Genomic DNA, 20,655 nt, shown 5'->3' on the forward strand with positions numbered 1-20,655 from the left:
CCTCCCCCTGCCCTCGCCCTCACCCACACCACTTCTTTCCTATTGGTACACAGACCATGGAGTTTCCAGAACATACCGACACATGCCTTCTCCGTTCTCTGATGCTGAGGGAGTGATGACATGAAGTATGTCATGACTTTTCCTTCTGAAAAGTCGTGGGAGGTATTTTTCCTGATTTTTAGTAATAAAGGAGAGAAGACCCCATATTCAATATAATTTTAAACAATTCCTTTAGTTTTTTTTTTTTTTTTTTGCGGTACACGGGCCTCTCACCGCTGTGGCCTCTCCCGTTGCAGAGCACAGGCTCCGGACGCGCAGGCTCAGCGGCCACGGCTCACGGGCCCAGCCGCTCCGCGGCACGTGGGATCTTCCCGGACCGGGGCACGAACCCGCATCCCCTGCATAGGCAGGCGGACTCTCAACCACTGCGCCACCAGGGAAGCCCTAGAATTTTTAATGAATGACATGTTTTGAGTGACGCGCCATTTAGAGTCACTGGATGGGTGTCATTTGGTCAAGTGCTTGTATTTTCCATTATGCAATCAATCAAGCCAGCAGAGTTCAAACAAAAGTACCTAAATTAAAGAAATTTATCTTCTTCTCCTAAAGGAAATGGAAATGATTTTAGCTTTTCCTTCAATAGCTCTGAAGTCATGAGTCTATTCACTTAGAAAAAAGATGGCCTTAATTCACTTATCCTGGAGCCATTTACCAATTCTCCCAATTTTTTTATGTTTTAGATTTTTAACGTAACTTAAAGATTTTCTTTTAACATTGTGTAAATTTTAGGTGTGCAGGGTGTTACTTTGGTACATTTATATATTGTAGTATGGCTGCTGATGTAACAATATTCATCATATCACATACTTAGAGTACAATGTTACTGTCTATGTTCCATATACTGTACCTTAGATCTCTATGGCTTATTTAGTGCTTGTTACAAGTCTGTACCCTTAAATACCACCAGTCTTATCCCCTGTGCCCCTACCTCCTGGTAACCACCGTTCTACTCTTCCTTTAAATAGGTTTGACATTTTCGACTCCACACATAAGTGATATATATGACACAGTACTTGTCTTTCTTTGACTTATCTTACTTCCAATCCTCTCAAATTCAATACATAAATGTAAGACAATTCCAACTGGAATCCCAACAAGATTCTTTTATGAAAATTAAACAAAGCGATTTTAACTTTCACACAGAAGAATAAATGCCTGAAAATAACAAAGGAAATACAAAAATGGAGACTGGGGAGGAAATCGGTGTCACATTATAATCAAAGCCACTCTAATCAAATCCATGTTTTATTGATGCAGGAGTAGAACAGTCAGAAGACAAGAACAGAATCGAAAATCCTGACAGAGATCTTAGGGCATATGAAAACTTAACATCATATGATAAATGTTGCGTTCCAGTTCAGCGCTACACGGATCACCTACTTAATAAATGGTCTGGCACAGAGGCTGTCTATCTTAAGCATACACCAAAATAAGTCTCTGTTCTGCCTCGAGACACTTGTCTGACTCTTTCAGCAAAAGAAATGCTTAAGCTTTCTTAGGAGTCCGCTGCGTCTGGAGAAGACGACAGCCGCGTGCTGGAGGGCTCTCCCCATCAGCCCGGCAGGCTGCCCCCAGGACTTTTTACATCATTCACCTGCTTCCTTTCTTTGCAGCTTCCCTTTCTTCTCTGCCTCCCCCCCCCCCCCGTTCTATGCACCAAGATACCTTGCTGGGGATGCACCTACACACCAAGCCACACCCCACCCACACTTTCTCCCCACTCTCAAGGGAGAAGGGAAGCGGTTGCAGGTGAAGCAGAGGCGGGGCTGAACATCGCCTCTGTTCTCCACGGCCGGACGGCAGGCAACCCGAGGGGCGGTAACAGGTGCGTGACCTCCCTAGTCCGAGTCTGCCTCAGGGAAGTGGTCCTCTCTGCCCGAGCCCCCTTGGCACCTCCGGGGGCCTCCATGTTCTGCAGCCAGGTCTAGGCTCCACTTCTGGAGCAGCCCTGGCCCCCTGGATACCCCTGCTCCGCTCTGCTCATTGTCCCACCGAGAGGTCCCCACGGGGCTCCTTTGCTGCGATCGGGTGGCCTCTTTCAAGAGCGACTAAGAGGGCTGCGCCTTCTAGCCCTCCCGTTTCTACTTGCTTTCTCCTCCCCGGCCCAGTGCCTGTCCTGCCCCCCATGGCGCAGGGCCTTAAAAGTAATCATGCCTGCCCCCTCTGCGGGCGAGGACACAGCCCAGGAGCTGCAGCCCAAGAGACACCTGGTCGACATCCCACACTGATCTGCTACATCGACGTTTAAGCGGTGACTCCAGTGGCCAGGGCACTGCGGGAGTTACAGGGACGAACGAGGCGCGGGCCTGCCCGCAGGAAGCTGTGGCTCTATCGGCGCTCCACTGCAGACTCGGAGTGCCAGGGAGACGTGAGCATGGAGGGGCACAGAGGGGGGAGGGCCCGCGTGTTCTGGAAGTTGCGAGGAAGGACCTGGGAACTCAGGAGCCCGCACACCGCCGCTCGCCAGCCCAGACCCTGCCCTGGACACCGGGAGGGCCCGTGGCCTGCGGCATGTGGAGAGCAAGCCAGGAGCTGGAAGCCAGGCTCCGGGGCCGAGGGAGGCTGGCAGCGCGCAGCCGTGGCTGCGCGACGTCCGCTGCGTCTCAGAAGGGCGGCCCCTCCACGAGCTGTGTGTCGGCGTGCGCAGACTCCTGCTGGATGAGACACAGTCCCCGTCGCCGGGACTCGTGGCTGAGCCCCGCCTCGGGGCCCTCCTGCTCTCGCTGGAGCAGAGCGTGGCGCCGGGAGTCGGGGTGCGCCCGGGGGCTGTAACAGCGGCCTTCGTGCTCCCACAGGACGCCTTCGACTTGTTGCATGAGCTCCCGCAGCTGCGCCTCCCGCTCCGCCCCCTGCGCCTTGTTGTTGAAGCCGCAGTGTCGCCGCTCACAGACGACGTCCAGCCTGGCCAGTGCCCGGTTGTCCGTCTCGCGCAGGTACTCTTCCAGGGAGCCGCCGTCCAGGTCTTCCTTCCGCGTGAACACCAGGATGGTGCGGGCCAGGATGCCCTCCCCGAAGAGCTCCTGGAGGCGCCTGACCGCCGCCTCATCTTCCTCGGTGAAGCGGCCCAGCTGCGTCACCAGCAGCACCGCGTGGGGCCCCGGCCAGGAGCAGGCGAGGGCTTCGCGGACGCCCCGAGCGGCCCCGAGCGGCGCTGCCCCCAGGGACAGGATGTCGGGGGTGTCGATGACCTCGAGCTCCTTCCCCGCCCACGCTCGGCGCCCGCGCTGGAAGGCCCTGGTCACGGGCCGAGCGCTGACCTTGGACTCGAACACTCTCCGGCCGAGGATGCTGTTTCCTGTTGCGCTTTTCCCGCTTCCGGGTTTTCCCACCAGGAGGAGCCTCAGCCTCTGCGGGGTCCCTTCATCCTCCCTCAGCCCTGGAAGCATCGAGAGAAGGTGGGAGACCGGGGTTAGAGCCCATCCACCCGCTTTAGCCTCACCAGGGGCAGAATGTCCGGGGCGGGGAGGGGGGGTGGTGGCTGAAGAAGGGAAGACCAGCCTCAGCATCTGAGACGTGTCCTAGGCTCACGTTCTTTCCTTCCCTCTCTCTTTTTTTGTAACTTTTAGAAAAAAATTATGGTAGAATATACATAACATGAAATTTATCACTTTAACCAGTTTTAGGTGTAGCATTAAGTACCTTCATATTGTTGTGCAGTCATCGCCACTATGCAGCTCAAGAATTTTCCATCTTCCCCAACTGAAACCCTGTCCCCGTTAAACGTTAACGCCCCTTTCCTCCCTCCCCCAACGCCTGATAACCACTACTCTTTCTGTCTCTATGTGTTTGACTATTCTAGGGACCTCATGTAAGGGGAATCAGGCAATATTTGCCCTATTGTGTTTGGCTTATTTCACTTGGCATAATGTTTTCAAGGTTCATCGACGTTGTAGCATGTGTCAGAATTTCCCTCCTTTTTCAGGCTGAATAATATTCCACTGTAGGTGTAGACCACATTGTGTTTATTCATATATACAGAGAGAGACTTTGGGGTTGTTTCCACCTTTTTGCTATTGTGAATAATGCTGCTATGAACCTTAGCGCACATATGTTCAATATCTGTTTCAATTCTTTGGGCTATATTCCCAGAAGTGGAATTGCTGGATCATATGGTAGAAAGCTACATTTTATGTTTAGGTTTTGAAACTCCTTCTCAGGGTCACCTATGTGGGAATCATCCCGTCAAGAACCGGGACCCTGAGCTTCCTCGAGTACCTCTGATTGGAGACCCCTCTCAGAGGAGTGATGAAATTGAAAGCGCGCAGCCTCTGTGCCGGTCCTCTCGCGGACGTGATCGACCACGTCACAGCACCTTCAGTTTTCCCAGGGAGGAGTGTTGTGAGGTGGGTTCTTTTCAGCCCGACCCCCAGCTCCACAGCACAGCTGCACACTGGGGCCACATTCTTAAGCTACATCCTTGGAGCTGGGGCTGGACATTCTCACCCAGCAGAACGTCAGAGCCATCAGCTGAGAGAAGCTTTGTCACGCCAATCTAACACTTAGAAACCCAATGTGCAGACGTTTTAGAAATGACCGGAGCTGGAGTGCAGGAAGGGAATTCCCTTCTCGTGGCCTTGCAGGTGCCAGGAGCCAGAGCACATAGAGGAGAGCCAGACCCCAGCCGGCTTCCAAGTCTGTTCCACACTGAAGACGTTGATGTGTCTCAGCGACAGAGCCCCGGCCTCCTGAAAGTAGGATTGACACTGCCTTCTTCCAAATCTCCCAGCAACGTGTTTCTGCTGCCTTTCTCCCTTGGCTGGCTGACCCACCGACCAGTTCTGTCTGGATGATAATTGGCTCCCTCCAGCTTCCCTCAGGTGGCTTGAAAGGAATTCGAGTGAATGGGTGGGAGTTTCACAGAAGCAGGGAAGGTGCAGTGTTCATCTCCGCCTCCAATGTGAAGCCGGAGGGAGACAGGGGTCTCCCGTCTGGGCAAGCCTGGAGGTGCCCACGCCATTGGACTTTAAAGCCAGATTTTTCAAGTAATGCTTAATCTCGATTGCTGCAGAACAAGGGGAAATCAGGTGTCGGCGCTTGTATTGTAATTTTTCTATGCAGCTTATTAATGTGGCTTTCTCTCAATGGCTCAGGTCACTGAAGCTTATATAGTGAAAAACATCGGTCGTGTTGAAATGTATGATGAGTCACAAATCAATTCTTCTGGCCAGGAAAGTGGATGGATTTCCGGCATTCCTATATTCCTGGATCCTGTTTCCTCAGGCTAGACGGTGAAGTTGAGCCCATGAAAGCCCCTGACCCTGATGCAGCAGCTTTGGTGGGGAGGGAGCCCCTTGGGAAGACGGATCCCGGTGCTGGGGGCACCTGAGTGCATCCAGCTTGTCCATAGTGCTTTGCAGCCCTCCTGACCCCGACAGCTCTCACACCTGAGTCAGCGAGATGGCCACACAGAGGCCTGGGGCGGGTCATTTTTCACACCCACTCAGCACACCCTTCCTGAGCCTCAGCGGAGGGGCGGTGGCTGCCGCCCCTCGCCCCTTCAGCCCACTGTGCCCCGCGGGGGCCTTTCCCTCCTACCTGGCCGGGTTGAAGAGAGGCCCAACCCAAACGCCCTCCGATGGCCACCGGATGGGGACACCTCTGACAGGTGCAAGCTCCGGTTGCCTCTCCCAGCGCAGCCCCTGCACCTCGCTGGTCCCCCGGCCTTGCCTCTCTCAAGTCCACGTCTGCTGGAAAGATGTCTTACCTCCTGACCCACCTTGTGTAGGATCCTGAGACGGCCCTTCCTCGGGATTCTCCGGGAGAAAGAGGTCATCATATTCTGCTTCCTCCTAAAAAAATAATCATACGTCTTACTGATTTTTCCACCGAGTTTTAAGAGGCACCTGACTTTTGCCTTTCTCTTGCCAAAAGGAAGTTGTTTGCATTGGTTTGGGAGGGTGAGACGGAGTGAGGGCAAGTCTACGACACCCTCTACATCCTTCAGGGACCCTGGGTCCTCCTTTCTCCCCCCGCACTGTGGTCTCCATTTGGGGGTGATTCTGTGATGGAGAGGAAGGATCAGGGATGTGTCCTGACAGATCCTGTCCTGGGAGCAGTGGCCAGCGTGCCTGGAGGACGTGAGCAGGAGGTTGCAGGAGGGGCTGGTGGGGGGCTCTTGGGGTCAGAACGATCTATGGGGAGAGCATGGCAGCAAGGGCCGCAGAGGCCAAGAGCTGGGCGGTGAGGAGGACGGCAGACCCAGACGGGCTCCCTCTCCTCCAGGGGTCCAGTCCCGGTCCTGCCGGGGCCCCGGGGGACTCGGCGCTCCTCCCCAGGCCGGCAACTAGGTGGTCGCACCGCCTGGGCCTCAGCGTCCCTGGAGGTGTGAAGGCTGGGCCACAACTACATGTTCGTGACATCTCTTCCCTGTAGAAGATTCCAACCCATTTTTTGACCTTCCGTAGAGCGATTCCTAGTCGTCTTTGCGAAGGAGGGCCGTGTCACCCACGCAGGGACTCGCGTCATCCTGCGGAGAGAGCAGCGTGTCCTGCCTTCGATCCGTGCTACCCTGCAGACCGACACGGGTCCCTGTTTCAGGAGCCCATCATGTGGTATCTGCTTGGTATTCTCTGTGGGATGGGGAGGGAACCGTGTGGCCCCATGGCTTTTTCTCTGGAATGTGTAGGGCACTCAGAGACAGTCACAGTCAGGTGACATTCTCCGGAGGGAGGCTCTGAGTTGAGGGGGCTGGTACCTCCAGGGAAACGTCCATAGACGTAGCTTTCCCATCGCCACAGCATCCCTGGGGGGCTAAGGCTCTCTGCTCACCTGACCCACCACCTCAGTCCTCGCCAGACCCCAGGGGCTGGCTGGGGACCTGCAGGGCTGTGGCCGCAGGACTGGGGGTTCAGTGATGTCAGCTGACAGTGGAGCCAGCCCAGGAGGTTTGGTGACTTCCCAGGGAGAGTGACCAGGCCAGGTGAACATCGTCACTCAGACCCGTTCAGCCACATTCTTGCGAGGACGAGGACGCAGGCTTTTACCTCTCAAAGGGCCCCCCCACCCCCCCAGCCCCACCTTTGCAAACTGGAGATCCCGCAATCTCTTTGTCCTTGGTACCCTTACATCATTGGTGGAAATGGAGGCAGCACTTCACCCAGGAAACCTCCTTCCTCCTCTAGAGAGAAGGATGGTGAGAAGAAGATACAGGCCGGGTCGGGACCAGGGCAGATGGGTGAGGCAGACCTTGCGCTCCACCCTTGCGCCCAGACAGCACGTCTGCCCGGCCCCTGGCCGCCTCAGCCTACGCCCTGCCCAACGGGGCATCACGTGTGTGCCACGTGCCACAGTGTTTGTCTCCAACACGGAACAGATACGTCACCTTTGTGAGGTTTCTCAGGAAAACAGTGAAACTCACAGAAGCGTCTTGCCCAGGAGAAAGCAGTGAGTTCCAGGCAGGGTACAAAGTTCTCCTGACTTCTTAGCCCTGCCTCCTCTTATTGTACCTCAGGCACGCGTGCACACACACACACACACACACACACACAAGTACGGACACACATACCTACACAACACACATGAACATATATATTCACAAACACAACACACAAACACAAACACGAACATAAGACACACACACCACTCACACACATATACTCACAAATGTATAAACATACCTACAACACACACACACAAACATAACACACCCAGAAAACACGCATACACTCACCTACACACAAAGAGACATATACAACACACACACACACACACACACACACTACCCACACCATCCCCACTACACACTCTCAAACACGACACTCACACAAACACAAATACCCATCCCACACAGACACAGCGCCCACACCCTTGGACTTACCACCCCGCTGCCCCCTGGGCAGGAGGAATGGCCATGGCCTGTGTCTCCCGGGGTCGCAGGCACTCTTGCATTCTTTGTTTCCCTTTTTAGAGCTGCCACGTTGCAGGCTGCATGGAGAAGGTAAAAGAAAGTGTCCCAGGCGTATGAATAGATAGAGGACATAGCTTACAGTTTTTCAGCAAAATGTGATCTGAAAGCTCAGCTCAAGAACTACCCTTGCAAGCGCAGCCGTGAGCTGTGAGGGGGGAGAGGAGGAAGTGGTAGGAACGCCCCCGGCGGGGCCCTCCAGACTCAGAAAGCTCTGCCGGCAGCATTTCCTCTGCAGCCCTGACAGCAGCACAGGGCCAAGAACTCACGTGTTGCTGTTATTTGTATTCGGAACTAGCACAGCTAGAATTCAGAGGCTTAAGGCAAAGCAGCCCGTGTCTCAGAAACGGTTGTGCCAGGAGAATGATTTTTTACTGATTTCCTCCCTCTTTTGAGAATTACCCGCTTCCTGCAGACATCCGCTGCCTTCCGGGTCACGACAGATATTCATTGTCTCTCTTCCTCCCCCAAGCTCGTCCTTGAGCCACTCGGCTGGCTGTCCAGGGTCTCCAGCTTGCTGACCCTACATCTTGGGACTCAGCAGCTCCATAATCCCATGGACCAGGAGCGACACGAGCCAATTCTTTATAAGTCTCTCTACATGTGTGTGTACACACACACACACACACAGAGACACACACACACAGAGACACACAGACACACACACACACAGACACACACACACAGACACACACAGACACACAGACACACACACACACACATTCTGTGTCTGAAAATTCCAAAATCTGTGTCACATCTGAGTCTGGTTCTAATGTTTGCTTTGTGTGTTTTCTCCTGCCCTTGAGCACGCCCTGTAATGTTGTTGAAAGCCAGACACGATGTGTCACATATTAGGAACCGAGGTGGAAGGGCCTGTGGTGTGAGATTTGATGTGGATCTGGCTATGAGCTGTGTTTAATGTTTGTTGTAGCCGTAGGTGCTAGAGGCTTCAGTTTCCTCTAGTGCCCTTGTTTTGTCTCCCCCATTGTCTGTGGGTTTCCCTAAAACCCTTTCTTAAATAGAGCTTGTGCCTTGCGGTTCTCTCAGCTTGAATTCACTGTTTTCATACTGGACTCCTGCCGATGTGGCGTAGGGAGTGAAGGAGGGCAAGCATCCTGTTGGGACTGAATCTCACTCTTACAGTGGGTCTGTGTTCCTGGGCTGTGAGCATCACATTTTTTTTTTTTAAGCTTTTCCTCCTCTTCTCCCCCTTTAGGTGATTCGGGCCAAGTATGGTCACTTCCCACATTTCCCACCTCATTTTATCACAGGATCTTTCTTTCCTTCTATGCTCTGGCTTTGAAGAACTTTTTCTAGTTACTTGAATACTTCATTCCCGCCTTTCTTTCCTGGAACTACTGTAAAGAGCTGGAACCAAATGATTTCTCAGGGAGTGTATTCTATTGACAAAAAGATTTTGATAAAGATTTTGGAAGTTTAATGGTGGTTTGGAGGATTAAAATGTTCACTAACACTATTTTAAACTTTTTTCTAGTGGAAATATATACTGAAACCATAAAAGACAAAGAAGCTGTATGTATAAAAAATGTAAAGGTGGGTGTGAAATTATCATTAGTTGTAGATGCTATGATTATATATCTGGGAAGAATCAAGAGAATAAACTGATAAACTACTATAAACAGTAGGAAAATTTAGTAAACTGATGGATGCAAAATTAAATAAAAACCATAAAAACTGTCTAATATACAAACAATAGCCAATTATGTATAACTTATGACTTTAAAAACAACAACAACAACAACAAAAAGCCTGAGAATAAACTTTAAAATTGTGTAAACAAAATCTAATAAAGAAAACTTTGAGAAACTTCTGAGGGTATGAAGCAAGCAGAAATCTCCCACGTTTAGTGAAAATGTATCTTAGTAGAACCACTTTGGAACTCTGTGGAGTATCTCGGAAACCTGAATATCACATACACATATAGTCAACCTTCGCCATTCTACCCCGAGGTGCATATCCAACAGTAATGTGTGTGTGCCAACAAAAGGGAATGTCTACAATATTTATAGCAGGATACACAGAATAGCAAAAACTGGAAACAGTGTAAATGCCCTCAACACAAAAAAGAAAGAAAGAAAGGAATATGGTCACTACGTGGGGTGGTGGATATGTTAATTAGTTTGATTGTGGTGAGTGTTTCACAATGTACATATCACATCATCAAGTTGTATACCTTCAGTACATATAATTATAATTTGTCAATTATAGTCCAATAAAGCCTGGAAAATAAAATAGCTGAAAAAAATGGTTTTAAAATGAAAAAGCAAAAACAATATGGTTCAAATTAATGGGGTTATTTATATAAATTATATCTTCACATTATAAATCATGTATATTGGGTTATATTCATGCAATGGAATAGTATATAGGAAGGAAAATGCACAGTTTATTGATACATGTAACAATATAGATACATCTCAAAACATAAGGGTAAGCAAAAAAAAGCCAGATACAAAATAGTACGTAGTGCATGATTTCACTGATATAAAGTACAAGAACAGCTAAAACTAATCTAAGCTATTACAAGTTCAGCCAGAGATCACCCCTACAGGGCATAAGGGGAGCCTTTGGGACAGGGGTCCCCAATCTTTTTGGTAACAGGGACCGGTGTCATGGAAGATAATTTTTGCACGGACAGGGAGGGGGTGGGGTGCTGGTTCAGGCAGTAATGCCATTGGATGGGGGGGATGGTTCAGGCGGTAATGCAAGCAGTGGGGAGCGGCAGGTGAAGCTTCGCTCGCTCGCCCGCTGCTCACCTCCTGCTGTGCCGCCCGGTTCCTAACAGGCTGTGGACCGCTACCGGTCCACCGCCCAGGGGTTGAGGACCCCAGCTTTGGGGTGCCGACAACTTTCTGTGTCTTTAGCTGAGTGCTTGTTACTTGGATGCGTTCAGTTTGTGACAACTGACAATTTAGTGAGCTGTAAACCTATATGAGCCCTTTCCTCTATTAATACTATACTGGGGGGACTTCCCTGGTGGTCCAGTGGTAAAGAATCCCCTTTCCAATGCAGGGGACGCAGGCTCCATCTCTGGTCGGGGAACTAAGATCCCACATGCTGCAGGACAACTAAGCCGGTGCACCACAACTACTGAGCTCGCGCACCGCACGAGAGAGCCTGCGTGCCGCAAACCACAGGGCCCATGTGCCCTGGAGCCCGCGCGCTGCAACTAGAGAGAGCAAACCCGCACGCCACTAGAGAGAAGCCCGCACTGCAACTAGAGAGAAACCCAAGCAGATTGTGCACTGTAATGAAAAGCTCCTGCATGCCACAACAAAGATCCCGAGTGCTGCAACTCAGACCTGATGCAGCAGCCCCCCCCCAAAAAAAATAAGGAAAATAAATAAATAAATCTTTTAAAAAAATACTATACTCCACAAAAAACTTAAAATTGAAAACAAAAAGAAGAAAGTGACTAATGAACACACACAAGATCATAGACCAGAAAATGCAAGTGTAGGAAACATGCCTGGACAGAACACTATCATGAAAATGTCAGTACATTCTTCCTAGGTGTACTGATGCATTTAATTCAATGCCGAGTTTTTTTAGAGGTCCTTGCCATTTTCTTTTTTTACACTGGTTAGGGAAGTTGGTTCTAAGGTACAGATGAAAATATACCTGTAAGTACAGCCAGCTTCCAGAAGGACTAAAACAACCCCATACGATGGAGTCACCGGGAAATGCCCCGAGCCCTACGTTCCACAACCTGGGTACCCCCGATGCTAAGCCAGGATCCCTTCTCCCCAATTCTTCCCCACTTCCCACCCAACTAAGAGAGGAAGATTACACTGTGTGCTTCGCTGGGAATCAGTGGCTGAGTTCACCAGGAGCAGATTCTGAGATGAAAATGTGCAGGCGTGAAATTCATTCAGGAGTGCTCTTGGGATCAAAACCTGTGGGAGAGTGAAGGAAGCAGGGCTGCGCGAAAGGAGACGCTGGGCTACGATGAGTCACAGCAGAGGCCTCGGTCAACCTTACCAGGAGCTGGAGCTACGATGGTGGCACAGAGCTGTCCCAAACGGGGGCCTTTATACCTCTACATCGACCAGTCAGAAGATGTGACTGCCCTGGGATGGGGGGGGGCGTTCTTGGAGGAGCTGAATCTCTTCAGCTGAGAGTGATCCAGAGGGGATGCCTCAAGGTTATGGGGAGGGGGTCAGCTGTGAGTTACTCACCATCAACAGTCCTATCAGCGGGGAGACTGGGGGCTCCAGTCCTGAAATGGCGGTGGGGGTGGATCTCAGTAGCAGACCAGAGCATATACTATACTGAGGAGCAAAATTTGGGCCGTCTCAGCATCACCAAAATGTCTACAAGTAACAAATGCTTTAGAGCGTGTGAAGAAAAGGGAACCCTCCTACACTGTTCATGGTAATCTAAATTGGTGCAGCCACTGTGGAAAACAGTATGGAGGTTCCTCAAAAAACTAAAAATGGGGTTATCATAAAATTCTGCAATCCCACTCCTGGGCATATATCTGGAAAAGACAAAACCTCGAATTTGAAAAGATTCATGCACCCCAGTGTTTATAACAGCACTATTTACAATAACCAAGACATGGAAGCAACCTAAATGTTCACCGACAGATGAATGGATAAAGACGATGTGGTATATATATATATATATTATATATATACATATATATATTTTTATATATACACAGTAGAATATTACTCAACCATAAAAAAGAATGAAATAATGTCCTTTGCAGCAGTGTGGATGGACCTAGAGATTATCATATTAAGTGAAGTAAGTCACAGAAAGACGAATATTATATGATATCAATTATATGTGGAATCTAAAATACAATTGAACTTATTTGCAAAACGGATATAGACTCACAGGCAAAGAAAACAGAGTTACCAGAGGGGATGGGGGGGGGAGGGATAAATTGGGAGTTTGGGATTAGCAGGTGCAAACTACTACCTATAAAATAGATAAACAACAAGGACCTACTGTATAGCACAGGGAACTCTATTCAGTCTCTTATAACAACCTATAATGGAAAAGAATCTGAAAATCTGATATATATATCAATTTGGTATACACCTGAAACTAACATAACATTGTAAATCAGCTGTAGTTGTGTTTTTAAAAATTGGGGCCATTTCACAGGGTTTTCCAGAGCCAACACTAAAATCCAAAGCAATGACTAAGATTTTGGGAATCTCAGTAGTACAGCAGGTGCATGGAGGTAAAGGTTTCAGCGAGGCAACCCTGAAGTACCGATCAAATTACCAGGCAACACTTTCTTTTTCTGTTTAAATACAAAATGTTGTCTTCATCGGCTGCACCCAATCCAAGCTTCTGTTGTCAGAGATTCCAGAAGGAGCAAACACACTTTTCTTTAAATGAAAGCAAATACCAGTTCAGATAGTTTTCTTGTAGCAAGAAGCTGTGGCTTCTCAAGTGGCTGCCATGCTCTAGGCAACGTAGAGATCTTTACAGAGATTTCTATCCTACGAAAGCCTCATGGTAACCCTGCAAGATTGGTTTTATTGTCCCTTTTCATAGCAGAGGGAAATGAACCTGAGGGAGCTGAAGGAATTTTCTAGAAGTGGTGGATCTGGATTCACAGCGTAAGTTGGTTCTTTTCTGAAGCACATGCCTTTTTCACTTTGCAGTCTTTCTTTCACCTGGAGGTCCTCTAGATCTTCCAAGAACCACTTGTAACAACATTTTTAAATTTTCTTTTTTTCCCCTGACTATGACTCCCACCTTCGGCTTCCCAAGAAGGAAGAGAGAGAAAAACGATCTGTGAAATGTGAGCCCTCCTCCTTGCCTTCCCTAATGACAGGCTTGCTAACAGTTCACCATTTGGCAAAGAGTGTGGACTATTTTCCCCTGATCCGCCTCTGACCTGATGTAAAGTGTAGAATGTCGGGTCCGAGAAGGAACAAGAAGAGGCCGTAGTGTGCAGTGCTTAAGAGAGAGCGTGGTAGTCAGACAGCCTTTGACTCAAATCCCTGTTCAGCCCAGTACCTTTTAGCACCATGACCTTAGGCAAGTTTCTCAGTACTTTTGAACCACAGTTTCCTTACCTGTAACATTAGAATAATAATACTACCTTCACCCTAGAGTATTTATAAGGAGTAAATATTCCTATGAAACCTGCATATCAGAGTGTCTGGAATATAGTATATACCAGTAGTGGCTGCAAAGGCATACATACACCTTAAACCTTTGGCTATAGAACATTTCAGACATTTACAGAAGAATGGTATAATAAACACCCATATATCCATCACCAAGCTTTGACAAATATCAACTCCTGACCATTCATGTTTCCTGTATATCCCAACCCTGGATGATTTTGAAGCAAGTACTAGACATTGTATCATTTTACCTGTAAATATTTTAGTATGCATATCTAAAACAGAAAGATAATTTTTTAAAAACATAACCACACTATCAAAGGTACTAGAAATCTTTAATTTTATCAAATATCCTCTCATTAGAGTTCAGATTTCAAGGATTATCTCATAATTTATTTACAGTTTAGTTTGTTTGAATCAAGATGGAAAAAAAAAAGAGTTCTGTAAGATGATCCCAGGTCATTTCCTGCCTTTCCTGCCTCAGACTTTGAATCAGTCATTTCTCCAAGAATCCCTCGTTTCTTTGAGTAGCAACTGGTCCTGAAGACTATGATCTGATTGGTCTAATTAGCCCATCACAGGCATTCTTCATTTCTGTTACATCCCTTTTGATCTCAAGCATTTATTTTTGGTTCTTTCTTAGGCTTTCCATGTCTCTGCTACATGGCTCATCTGTTTCTACATTAGAGTCCACACATATTCATCTTAGTTGTTTTAAATTCCTGGTTTAATAATACCAAGATTCCTGTGTGGACAAAACAATCTTGCGTGCCATTTCAGTAAACTTGAACGTTGCCCATCAAGCCATCAGCATTGCAGCCCCCGACAGTGGGCCCTGAGGGAAATTCAGAATAGAGGAAAGCAGGACACTGGCCCTAGACAGCTGAGATGCACATCAAAGGAATGGTTTCAGTGAGCCCCGACTCTTGCATCCTCCCAGACATAGAATAGCACTACATCATTAACTTGAGATGTCTGGTTTTTGTGTGACTGACCCTTTTCATGTTTGACTACACATTTGTTTTGTTTTCAACAAAAACTCCTATATCTCCTGGCTCCTCCACTACCTCTTTGGAATAGTTCCTCAGAACTATCTGAGAGGCTGTCTCCCCAGCTAGAGTCCCCAGTAATTCCTCAAACGAAACAGAATTCTCAACTTTTAGGCTGTGCATTTTTGTTCAGTCGACACCTACCATGTCTGGTTCTGACGCTTGCTCTGTCTCTTCAAATTATGTTTTTGGCTCTTTAGTTAACGCCTTGCAATTTTTCTTGTTAGCTGGACGTGAACAAGAACTGCTGTAAGGAAGCCTTTCGTAATGAACGGGGTGATGGGGTGGGGGAGGAGAAGTATTCTGCAGTCCTTTGATTATATCTCAGTTCTAGTGAGCCTTTGCCTCTGGACTGTGAGCCTCACAAGTGTTTTTCAGTTTTTTTCTCCCCACCTGGTAGGGTTCCAGTGGTCCGGAGGTGGGTATTTCCCTTTTCCTACATGAAAGGCTTAGCGCTGACTTTGTAGTTGTAGATTTTTCTTCCTCCAGGTTAGTTAGGCTCTGATAAAACCCCTGAAGGTTAGGCTCTGGTTAACTGGTTTCCCCTGAGGGCAGGCCTTGTTGAGAAGAACAAGATGCTCTGCTCTATTTCAAAACGGTTCCTTTGCCCCACCCCCTGCAGGAAGCAACAGGGGGTTTTTCTTCCCGATATTTACTGTGAGAAGCTGGTGGAGCTCTTAGAAGTGAAACTCACAAAAGTGTGGGGACAGTCCCCATGACCGGGTCCCTCTGGAGTTTTAACTCCACGCTGACCGTCGAGCAATTCGTCAGTCACCGTTCAGGGCTTCCTGCCCAGCGCTGCTGCCCAGAGCCTGGACTCCCTGCATTTGCCTGTCGGTGCTCCAGTCTCGGGGGCAGCGGTTTGCTCTGCGTCCTCAGAGGGATCTCTTAAGGATTTAAGAAGAGTTGCTTTTTCAGTCTGTTCAGCTTTTCACTTATTCTTAGGATGGAGTAGTGACTTCCAAGCTCCTGACATGTAACTGGAATCCGGAAGTCACATTTATCAATTGGATGCCATACTGCATCTGTATTTTGTTGTTGTTTTAAACTACAAAGAAGTAACGTATTTTCCTGGTAATTGTGAAATCGCGGAGTAATAAGGAATCAAATATATTAGTCCAGTGACAAAGCTTGAAGTGAAAAGAGAAAATTGTTACAAATTAACCTGTACTTGGAGTCCTAAGGCCTTATTGTGTACTATCTGGCCTTCCCTGCTGTTCTTTTTCTAATTCTCATTCCTATAATTACTTTTTCTTCTCTTTGCATTGACTGATTTCTCAAATACCATGGGAAAGTGAGTTGAAGATGGTTTTAGTTTTAGTGAGAAAGTATTTCCCCATTAAGTAAGTTGCTGGCTTTCAGGATAAGTAGAGAAATAGATAAGAAAGGATGTGTCAATTCATATTTTACAGAATGTTTTCACTGAGAATGGCTGTTGGTGAGTTTCTGGTAATAATTTTCCTCTTCATGAACATCCCCACTCTCTTTAGTTTTCTAGAGTAAATCCCACTTGCTTATACTGTAACTCTTTTTAAAATGTTTCAGATTCTGTTTTTGCTAATATTTTACTAGGATTTTGTATTGATATTCATAAATGTGATTCATCTGTAGTTTTTTGGTAGAATCTTTGTCAGAGTTGCAGCTCAAAGTTCCATTTACTTGGAAAGAATTTGAAGGTTTACCTTACTTCCCTATATTCTGGGATAATTTAAGTAAAATTGGGATTCTCTGATCGCTGCAGGTTTAATAGAATTCTCCTGTGAAGCCATCTGGGCCTGATGATGTTTTGTGGGGAGCACTTCGACTGCTTTCTCTGTCCATTCTTCCATGATCACTGGTCTACTTCAACTTTATGTCTCTAATAGAGTCAATATTTATAAGCTCTATTTACCTACAATAGATGTACGTAATTTAAAATTTTCGACATTAGCCAATGTATTTTCTCAGCCGATGCAGGATTATCATCTAAAATATCAAGCCAGATAACCATCAAGCCACTTGAAACACTTAATGTTACTATAGATCATAAGAGACCCATTATAGTTTCTAAATATTAGAGTATTTTTAGAATAAGAACATCAAATGTGTCTTCCTCTTTCTGTGCAGTGTAAGAAAATCAGATTAATTTAGCTCTGTGTGGCATACATGAATTTCAGGACAGTTTTCACATGTCTCACCAAACGGTTGTTTACCTTCCGTGTTGAGAGTCCCTGTAGTGGGACTGTTTTGCTGGCTCCTCCGTCCACACTTTCTTTCTGTTTCTGTCCAGATTGTTGGGCTTTTTTAAAAAAAATGTTTATTTATTTATTTATTTTTGGCCACGTTGGGCCTTTGTTATGGCCTGAGGGATCTTTGCTGCGGAGCGAGGGCTTCTCTCTAGTTGTGGAGAGGACACGGGATCGGTAGTTGTGGCGCACAGGCTAAGTTGCCCCTCGGCATGTGGGGTCTTAGTTCCCAGACCAGGGATCGAACCCGTGTCGCCTGCATTGGAAGGCGGATTCTTAACAACTGGACAACCAGGGAAGTCCCCGTTCGTGCTTTTTAATGAGCATTCTTGCCTAGGATAGGATGCTAATTGCTTCCACCGGGATTCCTCAGATTTGATATCTTAAACAAACTTGGACCTGTTCTACAACAAAATGTATATTATTTTGTTAAATGGGAAAAAGCAGTTTAAAAACAACCCAGATTTTAACATGGTCAGCGCTGCTTTCATCATAGCAACACAAGAGGGGGATGCGATGGGAACTAGAATAGTAAGTAGAAGATATCAGGGAGAGTATCCTACGTAAAATACAACTTCACCTGACTTAGAAACCTTGGAATGATTTATATATACAGGAGAGTAAGAAATAAGGAAGGGTTGGGAATGGTTTCAACTTTACCTAAATACATTTTTTCGTTCCTTTGTGAACCATAGCTGAGTTGCCTACAATCCACAGCCTCTGATGTGGGCACAGCCTCTGATGTGGGCAGGGCACAATCCCAGGACAAAGCTCTGAGGATCCTGCTTGTCGGGAAGACTGGAAGTGGCCAAAGTGCCACGGGAAACACCATCTTCGGGGGAAGAAGTGTTTGACTTTAGGATTTCTGCCGAAGCTGTTACCAAAACTTGTCAGAAAGCATCCCGGAAATGGAAGGGGAGAGACCTTCTCGGTGTTGACATCCCGGGGCTCTTTGACAACGAAGAGAGCCTGAGCATCTTGTGCAAGGAAATCAGATGCTGTGTCCTCGCCTCCTGCCCCGGGCCTCACGCCAGCGTCTTGGTCGTGCAGCTGGGCCGCTACACGGAGGAGGAGCAGAAAACCGTGGCGTTGGTCAGGGCTGTGTTTGGGGAAGCAGCCGTGAAGCACACGATCATCTCGTTCACTCGCGAAGATGAACTGGAGGACCACAGCCTAAGCGACTTTGTGCGGGGCGCAGATGTAAATCTGCGAAGCATCCTCAAGGAGTGTGGAGACCGCTGCTGTACCTTCGGTACCAGGAGTGCAGAGCAGGCTGGGAAGGAAGCTCAGGTGCGGGAGCTGGTGGAGCTGATCGAGAAGATGGTGCAGAACAACCAGGGGGCTCACTTTTCCGACGCCACATTCAAGGACATAGAGGAAGAGCTGAGAAAGCGGGAGGAAGTCTTGAAGAAAATCTACGCTGATCAGTTAGAAAAGGAGATCCAAAAAGTGGAAGAGGAGTGAGCTCAGGCATGCGAGAAGAGTATGCAGGAAAAAGAGAGAAAAATTAAATGACTAAAGCTGGAATACGAAGAAAAACTAAGAAATGTTAGGGAGGAGGCCCCAAACAATACTTTTAGCCATAAACATGATGGAGATATGAATTTGCTTTTAAAAGTATTTCATTTGTTCAAGAAGTAACTATTTTTCTTGCAATTTACTATGGTTAGTGAAGCATCTCTCCAGCTCACTCCCAAGCACTCTCCATGCCTGCTCCCCCTACAAACACCCACAAATGTAATAAATTACAAAATTGCTAAGTTTGAGCCCTTGTTCACTGGGCATGGTTTTAAGACTCAGATGGAAGGAATTTGAAGGCCGAAATGCATCCCGTATTGAGTGTTGACACTACCTGTGAAGCACATTACACGGGCCCCTCGTGAGCATTTCGTAACTGTCAGTAAATTATCCAGCTACCCCAGCAGCATTGTTCTCTGGCTTCTGAGAGATGAGTTGATAAATGTTTGTTGTTTCAACCCACTAAGTTTTGGGGTAATTTGTTACACAGCAGTGGATAACTAGTACAAGATGTATGTTTGTTTATGCATATATACAAAATATGTCTTTAAATGCTGGCCACTGCAGTTGCTGCTGGAGAAAAGAACTTCAGATTCTGGGGAATCAGGGTGGGAGGAAACTTACTTTTTACCATAGATCCTTTGATCTATTTCAGTATATTGTTCATTCAACAAATGAACAAAGAGACAAATAGTAACATTTTTAATATCCTCCGATAAACAATAATTCCAAAGGCCCATTTCAAAAAACAATTGCCCAAGTCTCTTATTTTTCTCCGCTTTCATTTTCTAGGTGCCAACTTAAAATTCTCCTGCCTGTAAATTCAAATAGCTCTGTGTCAGAAATGTTCCAGTTCCCCCTGCAGATCCACTCTCTTCCCTTTTCGGTCCTTCTTTGGCCCTGCCGGGGACCACGTCAGTGGGCTCCATTGTTCTCTGTCTCTCTCTCGGGCCCCACCAGTGGGGCGGCCAGCGGAGGATCTGTGGGAGCTAGAGAACTAGCTTTTTGAAAACTAATTTGTCTCCTGGATCCCTCTCTGCCTGGTCCGATCTGAGCAGCACCACCTCCAACCCAAGGTCCAGCCACAGGCATCAGGGGCTCTCAGATACGACCAGTAAAATATACCTGTGTAGGAGTCTTGTCATGCCAAGCCTGCGGTGTGTGTGCAGTAAAACTTTTGACTGCTTTCTGGGATCACAGCTTGACCTGGGAATGAATTTTAGGTTTCAAAAATGCCCCAGTCTGGTGATTAGGGTCAATGGTAAAGCTGTAAGAGGTAGCCATAAAATAAACAGACTAATTCTCTTTTGGCATCCCTCACTCTAAGGTGTGTGCTACCGGAAGGGTTCCAGATGTATTGTGAGAAGGAGAAAGAGGGTTAGATCGCGTGCCTTAGCTCAAAGGGGACAGATTTGAGTGTTGGTAATAATCTGACAAAACAAAACAAAACCTTGTTAAAATAAAGTAATTGTTGAATATGGATGCATAGTCGCTGGTATGGTTCTTAACACATTGGTCTTATTTACAGTAGGTCTATATTCCTAAAATATTTTAAAGGAATCAAATATTTAAAGGATACAGTTTGGGAAATAGCAAGAAAGTATTTCTTCCCATGGGATTAATAATGCCATTGTTTTCTTTGTTACCTGAAATTCTATGGTTTATTTATTTATTTTTTTATTATCCATTCATCTATATTTTCAGATTTATTGGCATAAATTTATTCATGGAATTCTCTTAAAATTTTTAAAATCTCCTTTGAATATATAGTTACATTCTTT

At 47.1% G+C, this 20,655-nt stretch overlaps 1 protein-coding gene and 1 pseudogene across 3 annotated transcripts; one reads left to right on the plus strand and one right to left on the minus strand.

The window, feature by feature from the left end:
* Nucleotides 1-507: 507 nt before the first annotated feature.
* GIMAP6 (GTPase, IMAP family member 6) lies at nt 508-8,252 on the minus strand. 3 transcript variants are annotated; one of them, XM_067041855.1, is made up of 4 exons: nt 8,091-8,252; nt 7,877-7,983; nt 5,777-5,849; nt 1,270-3,436 (listed from the first exon to the last, which is right to left on the minus strand). In XM_067041855.1, exons 1-4 carry the CDS (start codon nt 8,188-8,190, stop codon nt 2,664-2,666), a joined length of 1,053 nt encoding a protein of 350 aa, XP_066897956.1. In that variant the 5' UTR covers nt 8,191-8,252; the 3' UTR covers nt 1,270-2,663. The 3 variants fall into 3 exon arrangements, with proteins under 3 accessions (XP_058930774.1, XP_066897956.1, XP_066897955.1); XM_067041854.1 differs by having other exon boundaries at nt 1,289-3,436; nt 5,765-5,849; XM_059074791.2 differs by lacking the exon at nt 8,091-8,252 and having other exon boundaries at nt 508-3,436; nt 5,765-5,849; nt 7,877-8,082.
* Nucleotides 8,253-16,559: 8,307 nt separating this feature from the next.
* On the plus strand, nt 16,560-18,997 carry LOC131762938 (GTPase IMAP family member 7-like; annotated as a pseudogene).
* Nucleotides 18,998-20,655: the final 1,658 nt, after the last annotated feature.

This window comes from Kogia breviceps, chromosome 9, assembly GCF_026419965.1.
Source record: "Kogia breviceps isolate mKogBre1 chromosome 9, mKogBre1 haplotype 1, whole genome shotgun sequence".
Lineage (NCBI taxonomy): Eukaryota > Metazoa > Chordata > Mammalia > Artiodactyla > Physeteridae > Kogia > Kogia breviceps.